At 34.4% G+C, this 19,401-nt stretch overlaps 1 protein-coding gene across 1 annotated transcript; it reads left to right on the top strand.

The window, feature by feature from the left end:
- Positions 1-8,775: 8,775 nt before the first annotated feature.
- Positions 8,776-18,706, top strand: LOC105039357 (probable serine/threonine-protein kinase PBL17). The gene is made up of 6 exons (XM_010915496.4): positions 8,776-9,128; positions 11,590-11,885; positions 12,798-12,933; positions 13,644-13,780; positions 15,380-15,503; positions 18,012-18,706. The coding sequence occupies exons 1-6, from the start codon at positions 9,074-9,076 to the stop codon at positions 18,608-18,610; spliced, it is 1,347 nt and encodes a 448-aa protein (XP_010913798.1). The 5' UTR covers positions 8,776-9,073; the 3' UTR covers positions 18,611-18,706.
- The last annotated feature ends 695 nt before the right edge of the window (positions 18,707-19,401 follow it).

Here is a 19,401-nt window from a genome sequence, read left to right as displayed (position 1 = left end):
TCAAATTATTAATTATTTTAATATTTGATTTAATTTTTTTTAAAAATTTTGATTTTGATTTGTAATCAAATCAAAATTTTTTAATCGATCCGATCTTTGAATTTAATTTGATAATTTTAATTAATTAAAAATTAAAATTATTTAATTTTTTGATTTAATATTTATGTCTGGACTAAATATTACTTGAATCAGATGGTCCACTTAGACAGTGTCAAATCTCATGGTAGATAATACGCCATATTATCTCTTGTATTTGATTAATTTTTTATTACACGCCATCCATCGTGCATCTGCTCCTTGAAAGGAGATTTCTACTTTAAGTTTAAAGTAGTTCATTTTCAAATGTTAATATTCTGAGAATATATTTATATAGATTTTATATTTTTTTTTATTTTTTTGAGATCTCATTATGATAAGTCAGATTAATGCTATTTCTTTAGATGATATTCATGTTTAGGAAAACGTGTGACAAAATCTTTGAATAATTTTTTTTTTAAAAAAATTATTTTTTATAATTTATTCAATTTAATTTTGAATCAGACTTACTTATCACGTTCCTTCTAAATTATGATCTATCTAAATTAAGTTCAAATATAATTTTATAGTTTAAATAATAAAATTATTAAAAAATTTAATAAATTTAAAATAAAATAAAAATTTTAGTATAAAAAAATTAAAATCAAATTATTGAATCGGATCGGATTGAAATTATTTTGATTTGATTTGTTTGGTTTTAAACTATTTCGATTTGATTCTTAATCCTATAAAATAAAATTTAATTTTTTATAATTTTAAATCAATTTAAATCAAAAAAAAATCGAATGCACATCACTAATAAAGAGGTAGCATGCCTCGGCCAACTCATAAATTATGTCCAAGCATGTAACCTGAGGAATGCCGGACTACGGTTGTACTACATCTGGTGCCCAGTTGCAATACCGAACTTTGTCACGGTGGCGATACAACAAACTTCTCAAGTTGACCTGGCACGTGGGGGTTGGTCTGATTTGCAACGAGCTGGGCCATTCAACGGTTCCTATCTGATTTGGTAATTGGTTCGAGCTGCATGGCTTGCATTGCCGTGAACCCTTTTGGCTGTCCATATCTCGGATAGCCTACGTCTATAATCTAAGCCTCTGATTGATTAAGAAATCTTAGTCTCGAAGGTTTTGTGGAGCCAGGCTATATATCAATATTAAATATTTTATTTTGATTCATCAATATTTATTATTAAAAAAATATCTTCAAATACGTTGGCGGATATGATTATTTTAATTTCGATTCTAATTTCATTCATGAGCTAAATATATCTTGTAGTTATTTTAAGAGGGTTCTTTCCCTGTCTTTTATATATATATATATATATATATATTAGGCTTGCACCAAAAAGCGCATGCGTACGAATCAAAGTAATTTTCTTCCAACTGGATCCCAACTAGTTTGGCTCTGGTGGGGCAGCTGAGACTACACGTTATAGTTTGAATTTTGAGACGTGGGCCGTGGCCCACCGGGCTCAGTCTCCAACGTTCCATCTGACCCTTGTAGCTGGGAACAACCATGGAGGACTGCATGTTGTTGAATGTTGATGGCCACCGCGGGGTGGGAGGGGCCTACCATTCCATTTCCATGAAGTAGATATGGTCAAGATGGCAGAAATGGTTGCATAAACTACAAAACTCAAATGAATGTGAGGAGAGGGATCGGAGAAGGGAGGGTCGTAATACGTTCCAATCAAGGCTTCGATCAAACCGCGTTACTTGATACGTCTTGGCGTTATATGGTGGATAATGGTCAGACTGTTGACTCCATTGTTCTTCGTGTCTGAAAAAGAGAAAACAATGCAGATATATAGAGGAGACAAAAAATTCTTAAATTAAAAATAATGCAGGGAATCAGAAAAGGTAGTTCTTTTTTTATATATATATTAAAACACACACACACACACACACACACACAAGCCGGAATTGTTATCATGTGAGTTGCTTATTTTACCACAACCACAGGTGTTCCCTTCGTGTATGGCATGAGTGCATGGTTTTGGAATTACGGTTAGACGAGCAACAGTAATATTTCAATATTATACTTATATGGTGATTGTCTGACAATTTCTAATAACCCTTTTAGCAAAAATTCCTCATATGATTTGTTTTTTTTTTAATATATATATATATATATATATAGGGCATTGATTGTTGCTACATGGGCACGTTATTTAATCACAATTGTCTATCTGATCTCCGTTTCCTAGCAGATAGTTTTACAATTATGATTAAAAACTAAGGTGGTTCACGCAACGATTGCTTATAACTCTGTATGTTCCATATAATTTTGGTCCAGGAAAACTTTTCATATGATCTTTTTGGCCCCTTTTATGATCCAAGATAATAATCCATCTCCACAGCAAGTTTTTTCATAAAAAAGTATGATACTTCGGAATCTGAACTGCTTTCTTAGTCATGTGCGGATGATATTTGAAATCTTAACCAAAAAACAGAAGGAAAAAAAAAAAAAAAAATGCAACCGATTGTTATATATAATTTACGATAAATTATAAAAAAATCTTCTGAGACTTTCGTCTACTATTTCTATATCAAATAATTTATGAAACCTACATTTACATTAAATTAAATCAACAATATTAATGAAACTATTTATTTCATACAAAAAATTAAAATTATTTTTGAATAACAAGGAGAATATGGATGTTATGGTATTTTTGAATGGATGTTATATTACTTAAGATCATTAATTTTGATCATTTTTAAAATAATTTTAATATAATTTTTAAATTTTATTTATAGTTAATGATTTGATTAACATTATATTAAGTTATTAATTATAGTATTTGGTAAAAATAAATTTTAAGATGATAAATATAAGTTTTTTAAATTATTAGATATAGTATAATTCATCTTTAAATTTTTTTTATATTTTTTTTTATTTTTTATTTCTTTTTCAGTGACAGTATTGTGCTCCGCTCAGGGGTCTTTATTCCATTGACAATGACTTCTCTCCCTCCATCTCACTCCTGTGTGCCTACGCGCTTGTCTAATCTTGCAGTCTTGGCTAAGAGTAGCTGATTGCGAGATTTGCATTCGAAGCTGGAATTCGTGGCCCCTTGTTTTGCCCTCTTTCTTCATGGTTCGTGGTTTCCTACATTCTGGAGTCAGCCATTGCCTTTGGAGAATAGCCCTCCCAAAATTTCAAAATTTTGGATGACATCGTTGTCCTCGCAATGGGCTCCCAATATCATTGTTGACCATCGTAACGATGGTGGTCATTGTCTAACCACGAGTTCCCATACTATTGGATAATTTCTTCAAAGATGAATGTTGGCCGTTATTATGGACGATAGCGTCCGTTATTAAAAAAAAAAAAAAAAATTTATGCACTATCTACGGTATAAAAAATCTGTCATATCTCCAATCCGAGATTGTGAATTGAGAGTCATAGCAACCACTGCATACCGATAGAAAACTCTTCCCATAAGCATGCAAGGCATCTTATCATGCTATCCTAAAACAACAGCAGAATAATTAGTCAATAATTTAAATTCAAAACATAACGATCTAAATTTCTTCTTTAATATCTCAATAAATTCAACAATGATTCATAGGTCTTACATCAAATTCAATAAAACTTTCAACCTCAATTAAAAGTATGGAGATTCTGCTTCTGATCACTATTCCATTCATATCTTGTATCATCTTAATTCCTCAACATCTGTAAAAACAGTAAAATAGGAGGTAATGAGTTAGACAGCCTAGTAAGCAATGATCACTTTCAACAGATTTCATCAAGTATTAAAGTAAATAATCATTTATAGAAAATAAGCATATAGAGTTCATCAATTCAAAATCAATTTCAATTATGCAACATAATTCATGCCAAATTCATTTCTTTTTCAAAAATTTGAGTTTTTTTCGAGATTTCAATTTTTTTCGTTTTTAAATTTTTTTCATCAACTATGAGCTATGACCACATTTTTTCTGTGATAGGGTCATAATACCGCGTATCTTCTTGCGATGAGCTGCGAATCATCTGGCAGCAAAGTCCTTCGGAACCGCTGGTCTCTTTGATGGTTTGTCACTGGTCTTTCTGACAACATAAACTCTCAGGACAAATCAATTGTCAACGTATATGCCCCCATTGGTGGGATCTTGTACATAGTCAGGTTGTCAATTCATATTGTTCTTATATCAGAATTCTTCATAAATCATGTTTCATATTCTAATTTCAATAAGAAAACATATAATCATAGTGTATCGAAATCAATCAATATAGTGCATCATGAAATTAATATGTTCAATCATGCTTCATCATAACATATCAAAATATGATATTTTCATAACAAAATATCATTCATCCAATTCATGCATCCTTTCATAAAACATGTCAGAAAAATATATTATAATTTATCGATAAATCTAGAAAAAGTGAAACATTATTTATCTCGAACGCATTCCAATAAATCCACATATTTCTATACATTTTCTTTCAAAATTCTTCAGTTTATAAATCATATCACAATATCCGATTATCAGGTTTCAACGATACCTATACGAGATCAAATTCAATAATTAGAAAGAATACGAATACCATATTTCAACGATTTAGATTGGGTCTGATCATCTAATTTCATCTAATCAAAATCTAATTAGGATATAAACGATCCAAAGTTTGACTATCAGATCAAATTGGATTCGAAGTGATAGGATCGAGGTTTCTTTATTAGTTTTATAGAATCAAGTAGAGAGAGAAAATCAGAGGAGAGAGAATTCATGAGGTACAATTCGAATTAATCAGATGATACAATCCAACATTACGATTGGTGCAATATCTCAACTGGTGAAATCAACATGATCAAATCAAATCATGATTAAATCAAAATCATGGATGATCAAATCTAAAGATTCATGGTCTGATCAAAGTGCTGGCATACTACCTGATAACCACGGATCAGGATGCTTTCACTAGAATCATTCAAACTCATCAAAATAAAATTCTTTTTCTTGATAAATTTTAAAAAAATAAACTTCTAGAGAGATACAATTCTAGAGAGAGAAATTCATGAAGACGAATCTGTACTAATTAGACGATATGGTTTAACAAATTCGATTGACCTGATCCAGATAAATTAATCAATTCATGCTAAAATTACCACATGGATAATTTAATAGAATCATGGGTGATAAAATCTAAAGATATTTGATCTGATCAAGGTGGGTGCCAGTACGCTGTCCGACAATCATGGATCAAAATTCTTTATTAGATCAGAAATATTAAAAAAAAAAATTTCATTGACTAATCTTTTTAGAGAGAGAAATTGATCGAAAGAGAAATGGATTAGAGAGAGAAAATTTTAAAGAGAGAAAATTTTAGAGAGAGAAAATTCATCTTGGACTCCTCAGACAATATGATTCAACAAATTCGATCGATCAGATCAAATCATGCTGAGATTATCATATGAATAATTCAATAAAATCATAAAAAATAAAATCTTAAAAATACCTAATCTGATTAAAGTGAATGTCGGTGTACCGTCCGGCGATCACAGATCAAAAATCCATCACTAGGATCATTTAAATTCATCATCATTCTTCTCAAAATTTTAGAAAATTTTAGGAGAGAAAAATAATCTAGAGAGAGAAAGTAGAGAGAGATTAGAGAGAGAAAGAGAAAGTAGAGAGAAGAAAAGAAGGAGAGAGTTTATATTTTTTTTCTATTTTTTCTTCTTCTTTTTTCTTTTCTTTTTCTTTTTCTTTTTCTTTCTTCTTTTTCTTTTCTTCTTCCCACGGGTTGCCTTGGGCCGAAACAGGGGATCTCACAATCCCCTGTTGGCTGGCCGACAGGCGGCGCAGCCGGCATGGGTGCGGCCATCGGTAGGAGGGTGGCGACGGTGTGGCCCGAAGGAACCAAACCGATGGTCGGCGGTGACCATCAATGCTCGAAAATCAAGAAAAACAAGGACGGAATAGTCCAAAACAGGGAATGACCTTTTTCAAAAGAAATCTGATGATTGTCCGTCGAAAATTGAGATTCAAGGCCTGAGGAAGATGACCAGAGGTGCAGCACATAGCGACGAGATTATAGATCTCTGATTCGATGATCAACGACAATGGACGACGTCGGAATCAATCAAAGACACGGAGGGAAAACATGGCACTTGAGATTCGATTTTTTTTTTCTTTCCAAAATTGACAAATAAACCACTAAAATTCATCTTAATAATCACAAGAACTTGATGAAGGGCTTCCTCAAGAGATTTTTACTTGATTTCGGTGATGCTCAGCCCAAAATTCTTCGAATATGGTGATGACCATCCGAAACGAGAGAGATAAATAGAGGGAGGAAGACGGCGGGAGAGGAAGAAGCTCGGCTTCTTCTTGACGGTGGAAGTTCATGGAAGGGAGGAAATGAGGGTCTCCTCTTATAGAGGAGCCCAAGAATTTGATTCAAACTCCCCTTCATCGGAGAAGAGGACTCCGATCGGGAGTCTTCTTTCTTTGTTTTTTTTTGTGGGATTTGTGGGCCTTTAGGCTTGGTCCAGGGCCCAAATGGGCTAGGTCATAACAAAATCGGACATAAAATATACCATCTTATTTGATTGATCTACGTAGCCATTATTTTTCAATATGCATTTAATGTTGTAATTTTATTTTTTCATATAAAATTTTAAATGACGAAAATATCTCTACTTTGTAGAAAAAATTATGGCATCTTATGTCCATATTATAACATTCTGCGTGTAAGAAACCATAATTTGACGCATACTATTATAATATACCACAAGATGTCATAATTTTTTTCAAAGAATAAAAATATTTTCGTCATTCAAAATTTTTAAATGAAAAAATGGAACTGTAGACGTTAAATTTGCATTGAAAAATGGTTGAATAAAAATACCACTCCCATATTATGATATTCTAGATCATATTATGATATCATGAGTGTAAGAAATTATAATTTGATATAGGATATCATAATATATCATAAGATATCAGAATTTTTTCTAAAGAGGAGGATATTTTCGTCATTCAAAATTTTAAATAAAAAAATATAAATATTAAATATGTTTTAAAAAATGATGGCTATATAGATCAATCGAGCAATATGATGCACTACACGTCAGATTTTCTTCGGCACCTGCTGTGCATAAAGAATTTCTCATGTTAAAGAACAGCAACAGCCCATGACAATTGATCAATTCCACTTGTGATCCTTTACCTAAAAAAAAAAAAAAATTCCGCTTGTGATAAAATAACGGCTGGTGCAGTTTAGGTGTTGGGACGGTGGAATCACAGTGTGAAAATGAAACGGGATGCATGGAAAGAACTTGATTTCTGTGGTCAGCATATGCGGTGCAAGTAAAAATGTTAAATTTGCCGAGAACCATCTCAAAAGTTGCAATGCATTTTATGAAATCTGAGTTTAGAAGGGTTTTTAAATTGGAAGACTAATGATATGCACCATCTCAAAAGTTGCAATGCATTTTATGAACTCTGAGTTTAGAAAGGGTTTTTAAATCGGATGACTAATGAAAATATCAAATGACAATAATAAATATTATGATTAGATGGTGTGTGATATTGGAGGGGCTTGAGACTCCACCTCTAGAGTTTCACTTGCTTGCAAGGTCTGGATGTAGTCGAATACAGATTGAATATCAGTATAGTTATATATATATTTATTTTATTTGATGAATATAAATATAAATATTTGTCAGATAAAAATATTTATATTCATATGTCTTTAAATGGATATGGATACAAATCAAATACTGCAAATATAGATATAAATATGAACATAATTTATATAATTAAATTTTTTAACTATAAAATTAAAGATATTATTAAATGGATGATAAATCAAGTTAATATTATATTAATATGATTTTATATTTTTCTTAAATGTTCACTAATACTATATATAATTAAATATGGTTACAAATAGAATTAGATATTCGAATATAGATCGGATAATTATCTATTCATATTCATACTTATTTTTCTTTGAAGGATATGTATACATGTATGAATGCTAGTTGGATGCTCAAAGTTCTATCCATATCTAGATAGATTTGGATATGCAAATAGATCCAGATAGCTATTATCCAGTCTACTTTCACTTTTATCTATTGGTAATTAATTTTTCATTAGTAGAAAAAAAGCTTCACTTCCTTCTTTTGCAATTATTTATTTATTTTTTACAACCTAAACAGGTAGAAAACACTAATTATGATACTAAAATTTTAAGTTAGATATGGATACCTACACTTATTGGAATGAGTGCTATGCAAGTAGGGATGTTCATTAAGGCCACCAGTCCATTAATCCAACCAAAGAACAAAAATTCAAGGTCAATAAACCATTGGATTAGATTTGCTCTCAAAATCAAACTCATTGTCCCCTTTATAAAAAAAAAAAAATTAAAAAAAAAATTCCCATAACTTTCCTTTGTACCTACCTCATCTTGTGACGCTGTGCGCTGGGCCTTGCTGTTGTCCGTTGATTCATGATTAGACAGCGGCTATCTAAATTTTAGGTCGACCATCAAGTATGAGCGTAAGGTCTATCACAGCCGTTATCTTGGACCACGACCTCAGCATCCCCGCAAGAGCGACCCCAGCGAATCTACGCGGAACGACGACACGAAGCGGCGGAGTCCTGGCCTGTTGGTAATTCTTGTCAATTGGGGTGGGTATTCTCGTACGGGCCTGCATATCTCCCCCCAACGGGCTTCTGGCCCAACGATTTGGGCGGCTATTTCTTCCTCAACCAACGGTTAAAAAAAAGAACACAGAGGATTCTAGCTATCGAGCTTCTCTTCTATTTATATCTTTGTCCCCTAAATCTTTTTTGGCGGAAGGAATTGAGATCCTTTCCTCCTTCTGACAATCGTCGACGACATCTCATTGTTTTCCGGCGATTCCTACTGTCGCGATCGGAATCGCCGACGCGGCGGGGGGAGAGGACAAAGCTTGGATCTGGTGTCGGGGTCCAGGATCCGATCTGGTCTGAGGCCACGAGATCGGGATGGACGGAGGAGATTGAGGCTCCTTCCCCTCCTCGCCATGGGCGGATGCTTGTCTGTCGAGGAGCCCCAGCTCCCTCCCAACAAGAACCCAGGTCTCTCTCTCCGCCCCCCCCTCTCCTCTCCCTCCTTCTCCCTCTCTGTTCTAAGAGATCATAATCGTTTAAATGTTCGGTTTTCTTGAAAAAATATTCTTTTTTTTATACTATGATTTCGGCAAGGGGAGTGGATCTCTTGTAATTTTTTAAAAAAATTAGAAGAGAGAGAGAGAGAGAGAGAGAGAGAGAGAGGTAATCATGTTGTTTAATTCTTCTCTAGTCTTTTTGGACATGGATAGAATTGATAATTGTGAAATGTGGAATGGAATATCTGTCAAAAAGCGGATCTTTACCCGCATAGAGGCAGAGTAGAAGTCCCCTTTAATGAAGAGAATCTTGAGAGAGAGTGGGAGCGGAAATCTTCTAAAACATTCGCACATTGAGGTTGGTGATGATAATATATTTTGGTTTTGGTTGCTTTGCAAAGTTCTAATATTATTAGTCATTAATGATTGATGGGTAAGTAATAGCAAGTGGGAAGAACATAGTGGTGATATCTGAGATTTTTAGATGTGAAATAGATTACTGGGCTCCGAATGGGATTTAATTTCAGTGCTTGTGTGAAAGCATACCACATGGTTCTTGATATGGGCAGTTTTAGGCTGGCTATTTGAAGAAGGTAAACAAGAAATGCTTGTAAATGTCTGCAGACTGGTTTGGAACATTGGCTTTGAATTTTTCATATTTGCTGCGCACTGAAAATTTGCAAATGAGCTAAAGAGTTGTTGACCTGCTTTAATTCTGTGACAGAAATATATATACAAAGTTTTGCATCTTTCTATTTTAGTTTAGCAAAAGGTTCTCAACAGTGCAAGTATGTATGAGTCTATGAGATGACCATAGCAGCACGTCTGGATGTCAGATAGGATACAGGGCAATGAGTCTGTAAATATTGTCCGGTAGGGAGTACCATTATGGCAGGTATAGTAGTGGAGAACAACCAAGATGGGTTCCGTGTCAGAGATTTTAGGTGGCCTAATAGAGGAACAGCAGATGCTTTACAGCCAGGTTGCAGGAAATTCCCATAACCTCGATAAAAGGCAAATTTTGATAGGTGAAAAAGAAATCCAACGTTAGAGAGTGAAGCGAATGTGGTTTAGGTCTGCTGTGGGGTGGGAATTTTAGTTTTGGTGGACTTTGATATTCGAATCAGATCACTCACAAGGTTCTGTTACACTGGTTAACAAATGATGGTGGACAGGCGTCTCAGAGTCCATCTGTATGGCAGACAGGCCTGAAGTGGAAACTTGGTTTCTGCTTTGCAGCAGACCTAATCCACATCCGACAAGAGGGGGGATGGAGTTTCCACCTAGCAACATTTGGAAATGTAGGATTTATCAAGTCGGTGTCAGGTTAATGACACATGGCTCTTCATAATGATTATGTTGACCTTTTGCTCGAACTTGCTGCATCATCAGATAAAATACAACTTAGGTGGCAATGTATGTTAAATGGGTGTACAACGAGATTTTCATGAAAGATATACAGCTTTTATAAGAAGTTTCCTATAAACAACAATTTTACTATTAATGGCCATACCTTGGTGCTTTTAGATTTAAAATGTAAAATGTATACTGTAATGTGCAACCTCACTGGCTTTTATACCATATAAGTTTATAGTCGATGAAAAATAACCCAAGCAACATGGGCAAATAATATTTATTCTTACCCCAGAAGAGACTCTTTCTAGTAAGGATGCACATTGGGATGGACCAACTAATGGATCACCTAACCTAGTCGTATTGACATGCTAAGCCAAGTTATCACTGGGTTGGTTTGCGCTTAAACTTGAGTATGAAAACTGGTCCAAGTAACATTCTGAGCAGCATTGGGCTATCTTTTTGTGTCCATAACAACCTGAACCAACCTGGCCCACATGTATAGACAACTGAACATGCATCTTGTGTCTATGAATCTAGATATATGAATAGCACAATAGTTAAATTCTGATAGCACTTAAATTCCACTTGTAATGATAAAATTACTGATGTAGCATGTTAATTTCTATATACAAAATCAAGAAAAAGAAAGTCATTTTAATAACCTAATGACTTTTGGGGCACTTGAATTCAACTAATAAAACTGCGGCCTTGGTCATGCTGTATTAAGCATGGATTGAGCATGGGCTGGGATGAACATGGGTCAAGTCTATTTTGGGCCAAGCCCATGATCACCTTGAGCGCAGCCCAGCTTGCCCAATGTGCGCCCCATTCTCTAGTCTAACTCACTATGAAATTGTTTGAATAAGGGCTCATCATTGAATTACATGGTTTCAATTATTGTCCATCTGATTATTGCTGTTGCAGGCCATCCATGAGTCTTAGGGTGACAGACATAAAAATAAGGACATCGATGTTAAGATTATGTTCTTTGGCCTCATTTTTTTATTATTGCCATACTAAGCAGTAGTTATGGTGTTAATTTTCGCTTTCTCCTGATTTCTCTTATTCTGTAACAGTTAAAATTTGCAAACCTGCATCTGATGTCAAAGGTGCGGCAAGCATGCTGGCCCCTCCCAAGGATGTTGAAGACTTGCGGTTGATAGGTGGATATGAAAATGTCAACGTATTTTCGTATAATGAATTGAGAGCAGCCACCAAGAATTTTCGGCCAGATCAAATTCTTGGAGAGGGTGGGTTTGGAATTGTGTATAAAGGTGTTATTGATGAAAATGTCAGGCCAGGTTTCAAATCCACTTATGTTGCTGTTAAAGAGCTCAATCCAGAAGGCTTCCAGGGAGACAAGGAATGGCTGGTAACTTTTTCTTATTTGATCTCTGTTAGGTTAGTTTGAGTTCAGATTATCATATTGTTTGGTTTGCCAGCATGAAATTCTCTAAACAATATGAAGTATTACAATAAAATAATGAAGAGATTATATTACTGCTTCATTTCCAGTTGCTTTTAAACAATAAACCAAAGAGGCGGCTGATTAGTCAGGCAAGGTTATACCTAGTCTCTTATTCTACTTCGTTGTAATGGGAATGCAGCAGCAGCACTCTATTCTATAGTTAGGAACAACTTTAACTACAAGAATCATATCTTGTGTTGTGACATAGTATTAGTGAGAGAGATGCTAACAGACTGCAGAAACTATGAGAGCTAGCCTTGGCCCCCTTTTTGAGGCCTTTGTTGGTTGTATGGGCCTTTACTTTTTGGCATATACCTACAGGTAAGTTCATTTTGTTGAGGCATCCTAAATCATGGTAAGGCTTTAAGAAGATGTTACTGTGACTCTTGTTTATAGGATCACTGACTATATTAAAGCATTCAACCTTGGAGAAGACACCTAAGAGTGCTCCTAAATTAGTGACTCTGTCAGTCTGTCCAGCCCTAGATCCTTGAAGCACAACAGACGTGTGTTGTTTTTTTGTGACTCTTAACATTTCTTTGGTTGCTCCTGCATCCGAGATATACCCAACCATAATCTGCTTTGGATCCCATGAACTTTGATATAAAAATGAAGACCCAAGCTTGTGGACATATCAGGATACAAGGAACTGTTGTATTTTATAAGAATAAATTCTATCTTCTAGATTTCCAGGTCAAACTGAAAAACAAAATGTGACATAAATGCAATTGCTGAAGTTGCATATAGTTTTTTTTTTGCTAATGCCTTAGTCATACATATACAAAAGCTAATGAGATCATCTTTTGTTTTCTTCAGGCAGAAGTCAACTATCTTGGGCAGCTTAGTCATCCAAATCTTGTCAAACTTATCGGTTATTGCTGCGAAAATGAACACAGACTGCTGGTTTATGAGTACATGGCGTGTGGCAGCCTTGAAAGGCACCTTTTCCGAAGTATGTTCGGTATTTAATACTTTGTAATAACTTTTTTCTGCTTTGTTTAATAAATCTGTTTACTCTAACTGAGATCTGTAATTAGCATTGTAAGTGAAGGTTGACATCAGTAAAATATACCATCCATTACTGAAACTGAAATATAAAGAAAGACGACATACTGGAAATGAAAATTAGGCATACAAAATCTTGCAGTAAATTCTATGCACAGGAATATTTCAGATAGAAAGCACTATTCCCTAATAAATTACTAACTAAATAAGTCAAGAGCATAAAACCAGATGGATGCCATTTATTTTCTGAAGATTGTGTGTGTGTGTGTGTGTGTGTGTGTGTGTGAGAGAGAGAGAGAGAGAGAGAGAGGGAGAGAGATTTTGTATTCTGGGATGGAGGATTTTTTTTTTTTTTGGTGGGGTTGGGGGGTGGGTGGGTCAGCAACACATATCAGGACAGTTGGAATCTTACCATTCCATTTCTGCTTGGGTGCCATGACATTTCTGTTTGCAGTGTGGTGTGAGTACTCTTTAAGTCATAGCTGACATCATATCTATGCAACAAACTGTGCTTTCTGCTTTTAGGTTCAGAAGCCTTAAAGTGTTCTCTAGGTAAACTTAAACTTTTTGGAGATATATAGCTTAGTAAATGTTGTGAGTGTGCACATTCTACTACAATTTTTTGACTGCTATCACTTATTTCTTCTTTGTTATTAGGGATTGCACTTACAATGCCTTGGTCTACTCGTGTGAAGATTGCACTTGACGTTGCAAGGGGGCTTGCATTTCTTCATGGACTTGAAAGACCCATCATCTATCGTGACTTCAAGACATCAAATATCTTACTAGATGCGGTTCGTGCCTATTTTGTAGAACTGGAAGTTTTCATATACAATTCTAATAGAGGTTTGCAAGCTCAATGCTAGATGCCGTATAGGTACCCTTCTAGTATAGTGTTGGTATTGCCCAGTATGGGATCAACAGTGTGGCAATATTGTTATGCCCCTTGTACCGTGTATCATTGTGGTATTAGTACAATAGAGTATGCTCGGTATATACCGGTACAGACCAATAAAACATACCATGATCTAGTAATCCATATGTGCAACTAATAATTTTAATCGATTCAAAATCATCTGTAATCTATTAAAATCAGATTAAGCTGTAGCAGGTGTAGTTTATATATATATATATATATATATATATATATATATATATATATGTATATATATATTGCTAACATATATGCAAGCAAACCTATTAGATTATATTAGCAGGCAAAGCATCCAATGTATGATAGTTAATAAGGTATTGAAATTTCAATAAATTTATTGATTCCATCATCATTAGTTTTGACTAATATTTGTTTTTCAGTTGAATAAATTAACATGTATACTTTGTATTTGGTAAGTATTAGCTTATGGATAGTGGTTGTAACAGCTCAACTTAGTAATCTGTAGATTCCAATGTATGGCGTATGCGTCCTTCAAAAAAAAAAAAAAAACAAAAGAAAAGAGAGAAACAAAGAACATAATGTAGCTCAGCACTAAATCTAGACAGCAACATAGAAAACAATGTTTCTTGGCAGAATATGCATTTGCTGATGCACCCGGATTAAGTGCCTATTCAGCCACCTGTTGCAGCAGTACAGCCTTTGGACAAGTGTGATTCAGAGATTTGATGTCAGTGTATCAATATTTTTTTGGATGTGAAGCTTGTGATGGGATATTTAAGAACATCTAAACTTTCTCAGTTGAAAAAGAAGAAGAAACAGTAGACACATATAAGTAGATTAACTTGAAACGAAATTTAAATTGTCAGTACCAGTGCTTTACCAGTACTATATAGTATTATACTGATACATGGTATGCTTGTTAGTGTGGGTGCAACAGCATCCATTGAAATGGTAAGGCATGGTACCAAGGGGTGTATCAATATTTGTATAGGCAGTATGGACTGCTACGGAATGGTACTTTAATCCATGACTTGAAATTTGTATATCTATATCCATATACAGTTTCCAAATATAAAACATTTGTATAATATTAAATCCATTATATGTTTATGAATAATAAAGGATTAAGGTAGCATTTTTGACTCTGAACATTGATTATATAAAATTCAAACGACCTTCTCACCCGTTATTTGTACTCATTGTTTTTGCAATATATCTTGAATAGTGAGTTCATGAGTTAATCCACCATTCTTGCTTTGGAAAAGTGGGGAGAAACAAGAAAAAATGTTTGGTAACATTTGACAGAACTGCTGTGTGTATTTGTGCACACAACGTGTGAGTTTTTCTGAGTATTTGCCTATCTTATCATTTAATTCTAAATTTAGCTAAACTTATTTTCCTCAATGAGTATTGAATAGATGACAATTTGCTGAAATTTACAGATAATATTTAAATTGCAATCTCATTCTGTTGTCTAATGTCAATTCTTACCTTGCAGGATTATAATGCTAAACTTTCAGATTTTGGCCTTGCCAAGGAGGGACCTATGGGAGACCAAACACATGTCTCTACTAGGGTCATGGGTACCTATGGTTATGCAGCCCCTGAGTATGTAATGACCGGTGAGTCTGCTAAAAGAACAGCGTGCCAAGTGTTTTGCAATATATACATCTGTTTAGGGAAACTTTTATGATATTGTTAGATGTATGCTGAGTCACTCACTAAAACCTGTATTGCTATATTCAATTCATGACTTGATAACTTTTGATGCTTGTGTCTGAGTGGGAGGGTCAGATGTTCTTCTATAGGAATAAAGCTGTAGGCAAATCTGGGAATATTCTTCAGCCTGGTGGCAAATACTTAGGCAGAACTTTTTGTTCCAACATTGCCATTCTTTTCTTCTATTCCCTTCCCTGTCCCACCTCCCAGTCCGTGACCACTCGGATACCCTGTTCTGAACTGGACAGATCCCCCTGTGGATAATAGCCATCCATGCATCGCATGTGGCCCATATCACATTGACCCTACACAGTATATGGACTTCATTCCTAGTGTGATGCCCACTTGCAGCCATAATCCATGGGGAGACCTCTCCAGTTCATGTGGGAAATGGAGAGGATTTGGCTCCTGTGTTATTTTTTGTCAAAAAAAGGTCCCATGTGATTTAAAGTTACTATAAGTATTAAAATTTAAAAGCAAACTGTTATAATAATATTTAAGAAAATAACAGGCAATAGTGGAATAATGATGTATTATTTTCCATTACTATTATCCTATGAAAAAAATATTTTCCAAGTTATCTTATATTGTTGGGAGGAAACTAAAAAGAAAATTTTGAATTTTAAAAGTATTATTTTATAAATGACAAATCGTGACATTTATATATAAATTGCCATTATAATGAGATAGGTAAATTAGTGTTCGTTAATTAAACATCTATGATAGATATATATAATATTGTGGGCTCTCTTGAATTGTTCTAATGACCATTATAATGTTACTGTGGTCATTCTTTAAAACCAACCATGGTGGAATACATATGCTGACACTGAGAGCTTATACATAATAATGGTCATTATAATGTTATGTAGGAGCATTAGATATAAAAAACGGATTTGATGTAACTATAGATTGTGATTTGTGGCTGTTATTTGCTATCTTATTTAGAGAAATAATACAAAAACAAACAACCACTCTCTCTTTTACACAAGCAGCTATAATATAAGATAACCTGTAATAACAGTCCTTTCTTTCTTTCGTCATGTGCGTGTATGTATATATGTATGTTTGTCATATGATTGAGGGGACCCAGATTTGTTCTATTGTTTATAAGGAAATACATAGTTTGTTTATTTATGATCACATAACTTTTGTCTTGACAAGTGTTAACACATTACATGGATAACCTATGTTCTATATTGAAATCACAAAGTTAATTAGTTGTTCTAAATCTTCTATGTTACTTATACCAACGCTTGCAAGTGTGATTCATTGATTGATAGGTAAAATCACTATGTTCATCTAACCATTAATAATGGAAATATATTTTGGGATTTTGGAACTACCGTATTATTTTTTAAATTTTTTTTTGTATACTCTATTTATATGAGTTTTATAAATTTCTTGTTCAGATATAAATATCAAAACAGCAATTCAACTTTATTCATATTAACTTTAGTATTTTTTATTTTTGTTTTGTTATTTGAGATACAGATATGAAGAATGCTACAGATTGTTGTTGTCAATTTTATCAATGGATTGATGGTTTGCTCTAATTTGGTGATAGTGACTAAAGGCAATGTATATTTATTCTATTGTGAGAATTTATTGGTCTTGGTATTTGTTACTGTAAATTTAGTACTATTCGTGACACATGCAAAGAAAACAAGAAAATAATAATTTGTATATCAATATATCTCTTCTTAGCAATTTCAAGTAGGAAAATTTTTGTAAGAAATATCAAACTCATAGTTTTTTTTTGCTTCGTATACTTTTTGTATTAAAATTTCTTTATAAGTTATGTTGGACTATTGTTGTATATGTGTAGCTAGTCAAGTAGGTCTACAGAGGTTCCCCCCCCTCCTCTTCCCCCCGCAACGTTTTGGTTTTTTGGATTTTTTTGAGTCCTCCATAGTGAGCAGGGATTTTGCTAATTTACTGGTTTTTTTCTATTCCAAATAGTTTTACAGTAACCTTCAGAGTTAGCAACACATCTCTAGTTCTATTGTTAGCATTATGTTTAACTTTGTTTTTAAGTTTGGTGTTTGGTCTCTCCATTGTAGGTTCTTTTATGAAAAATAACTTTTTATTCTGAAACAAAAATCACTTTTCCTCCATACCCTAAAGGACTATGGATATTTTCTTGCTTTTCCTTTTCATCCCCTAAATACATTGTTTCTGATGGAGAGCTGCTTTATCTTTTTAGTTGATTGTCAGTTGATCAAATTATTATCAGTTGCATTCTTGTTAAGTTTGTACATAGGTAAAAATAACTTGGAACAAGGAAATGTCCCTTTTTTTTTGGTCTAGCATTGAACTCTTTTTTCCCCTTATGTTCTGTAGCAAGCCTACCTTATACTTCTCAGACAAGTGGCTTTTAAACTAATCGCTATGGTTCTCATCTGCCACAGGCCATTTAACAGCCAGGAGTGATGTTTATGGTTTCGGAGTTGTGCTTCTGGAGATGCTTATAGGAAGAAAGGCAATGGACAAGAGCAGACCTAGCCGAGAACACAACCTAGTTGAGTGGGCTCGTCCTCTTTTGATCCATAACAGGAAGTTGCTAAAGATCATAGATCCAAGAATGGAAGGGCAATACTCTACCAAAGTGGCAGCAGAGGTTGCTGGTTTAGCATATCGGTGCCTCAGCCAGAACCCCAAAGGGAGGCCCATCATGAGCCAGGTAGTCGAAACCCTCGAAGGCATTCAAGACCTACCTGAGAGCATGGAAGACATGCTGCTCCAAAGCTGTGGCAGTGCTGTGACCCTCTATGAGGTTCCTAAAGAAACAGTAGATAACAGCACTGATAAGAAACACTCCAGCAAAAATGCAGGTGAAAACGAACACGAGGTACATAGCAGAAGAACAAAGCCTAATAGTGGCAGGAGCAAAAGTGAACCCCCTATGGAATATAGGCTGGATAGTCCCTCGCCAGATCATGATGGCCCACCGCCAAAATGTTCTTGTGATGGAGGTGCAAAGCCATCTTTTGGTGAGATTGATATGTAAATTATGTGATGATTATTGAACTCCTCCAGTACAGTTATTTTTGTACTAGATGTCTGACCATTTCGATTTATTCTCATCCCTTGAAATTTTGTTAGATATCGCGATAGCTTTTTTGTAATCATATTCATCATATTTATTACAAGCATACAATATAGAGATCCGCATCTAACTTGATATGCAGTTGCAGAATCATTTGCTAAAAGCACCTAAACAGCTAACTTTTATCAAAACTGAGATGGACCAGGCCAATGTTCTGTCCCAAGTGCTTAGTAGCAAAATTTAGTAGAAAGATAAAATAAACTAGCTTCTGATAATTTATTTTCATCATTCCTCGAAGTGCTCACTTCATTAGGCAGTGTCATCAGCAGTCATAACCAGGGGGTTTGGTTGCATCAAATTAGTTGCTTCAAATACAAACAGAAATTTTTTTTTTTTTTGAAGAATACAAACACAAGAAAGTTGCTATGGAAAAATGCTCCCTAAAGAAAAAGGAAAAGAAAGCTCGTTCATCCAGTGGTTAAACTGGTGGGATCATCTGCAGTACAGGCTTGAACAGGAACAGTGCTGTATGATGACACTGGTCCTATACAATCACAGATCGGCAAATATTTCAAGACTGGACTAACCTTTTTAACCCTGAATAAGAGATGATCCAAATCCAAACTATCCAAGAAGGGTAGAGCAGCAGTACCTAGAACTTGCTATATTGTGATCCCCTGATTGAGGCAAAAGTTGAACACCTCAAAAAAATAAAAAAAGAAAAAAAGAAAAAAAAAAGAAGAAAAAAGAAA

This window comes from Elaeis guineensis, chromosome 1, assembly GCF_000442705.2.
Source record: "Elaeis guineensis isolate ETL-2024a chromosome 1, EG11, whole genome shotgun sequence".
NCBI classification, from domain to species: Eukaryota; Viridiplantae; Streptophyta; class Magnoliopsida; order Arecales; family Arecaceae; genus Elaeis; species Elaeis guineensis.
Note: the sequence above shows the minus strand (reverse complement) of the source record. Positions and strands in the feature narration are given on the sequence as shown.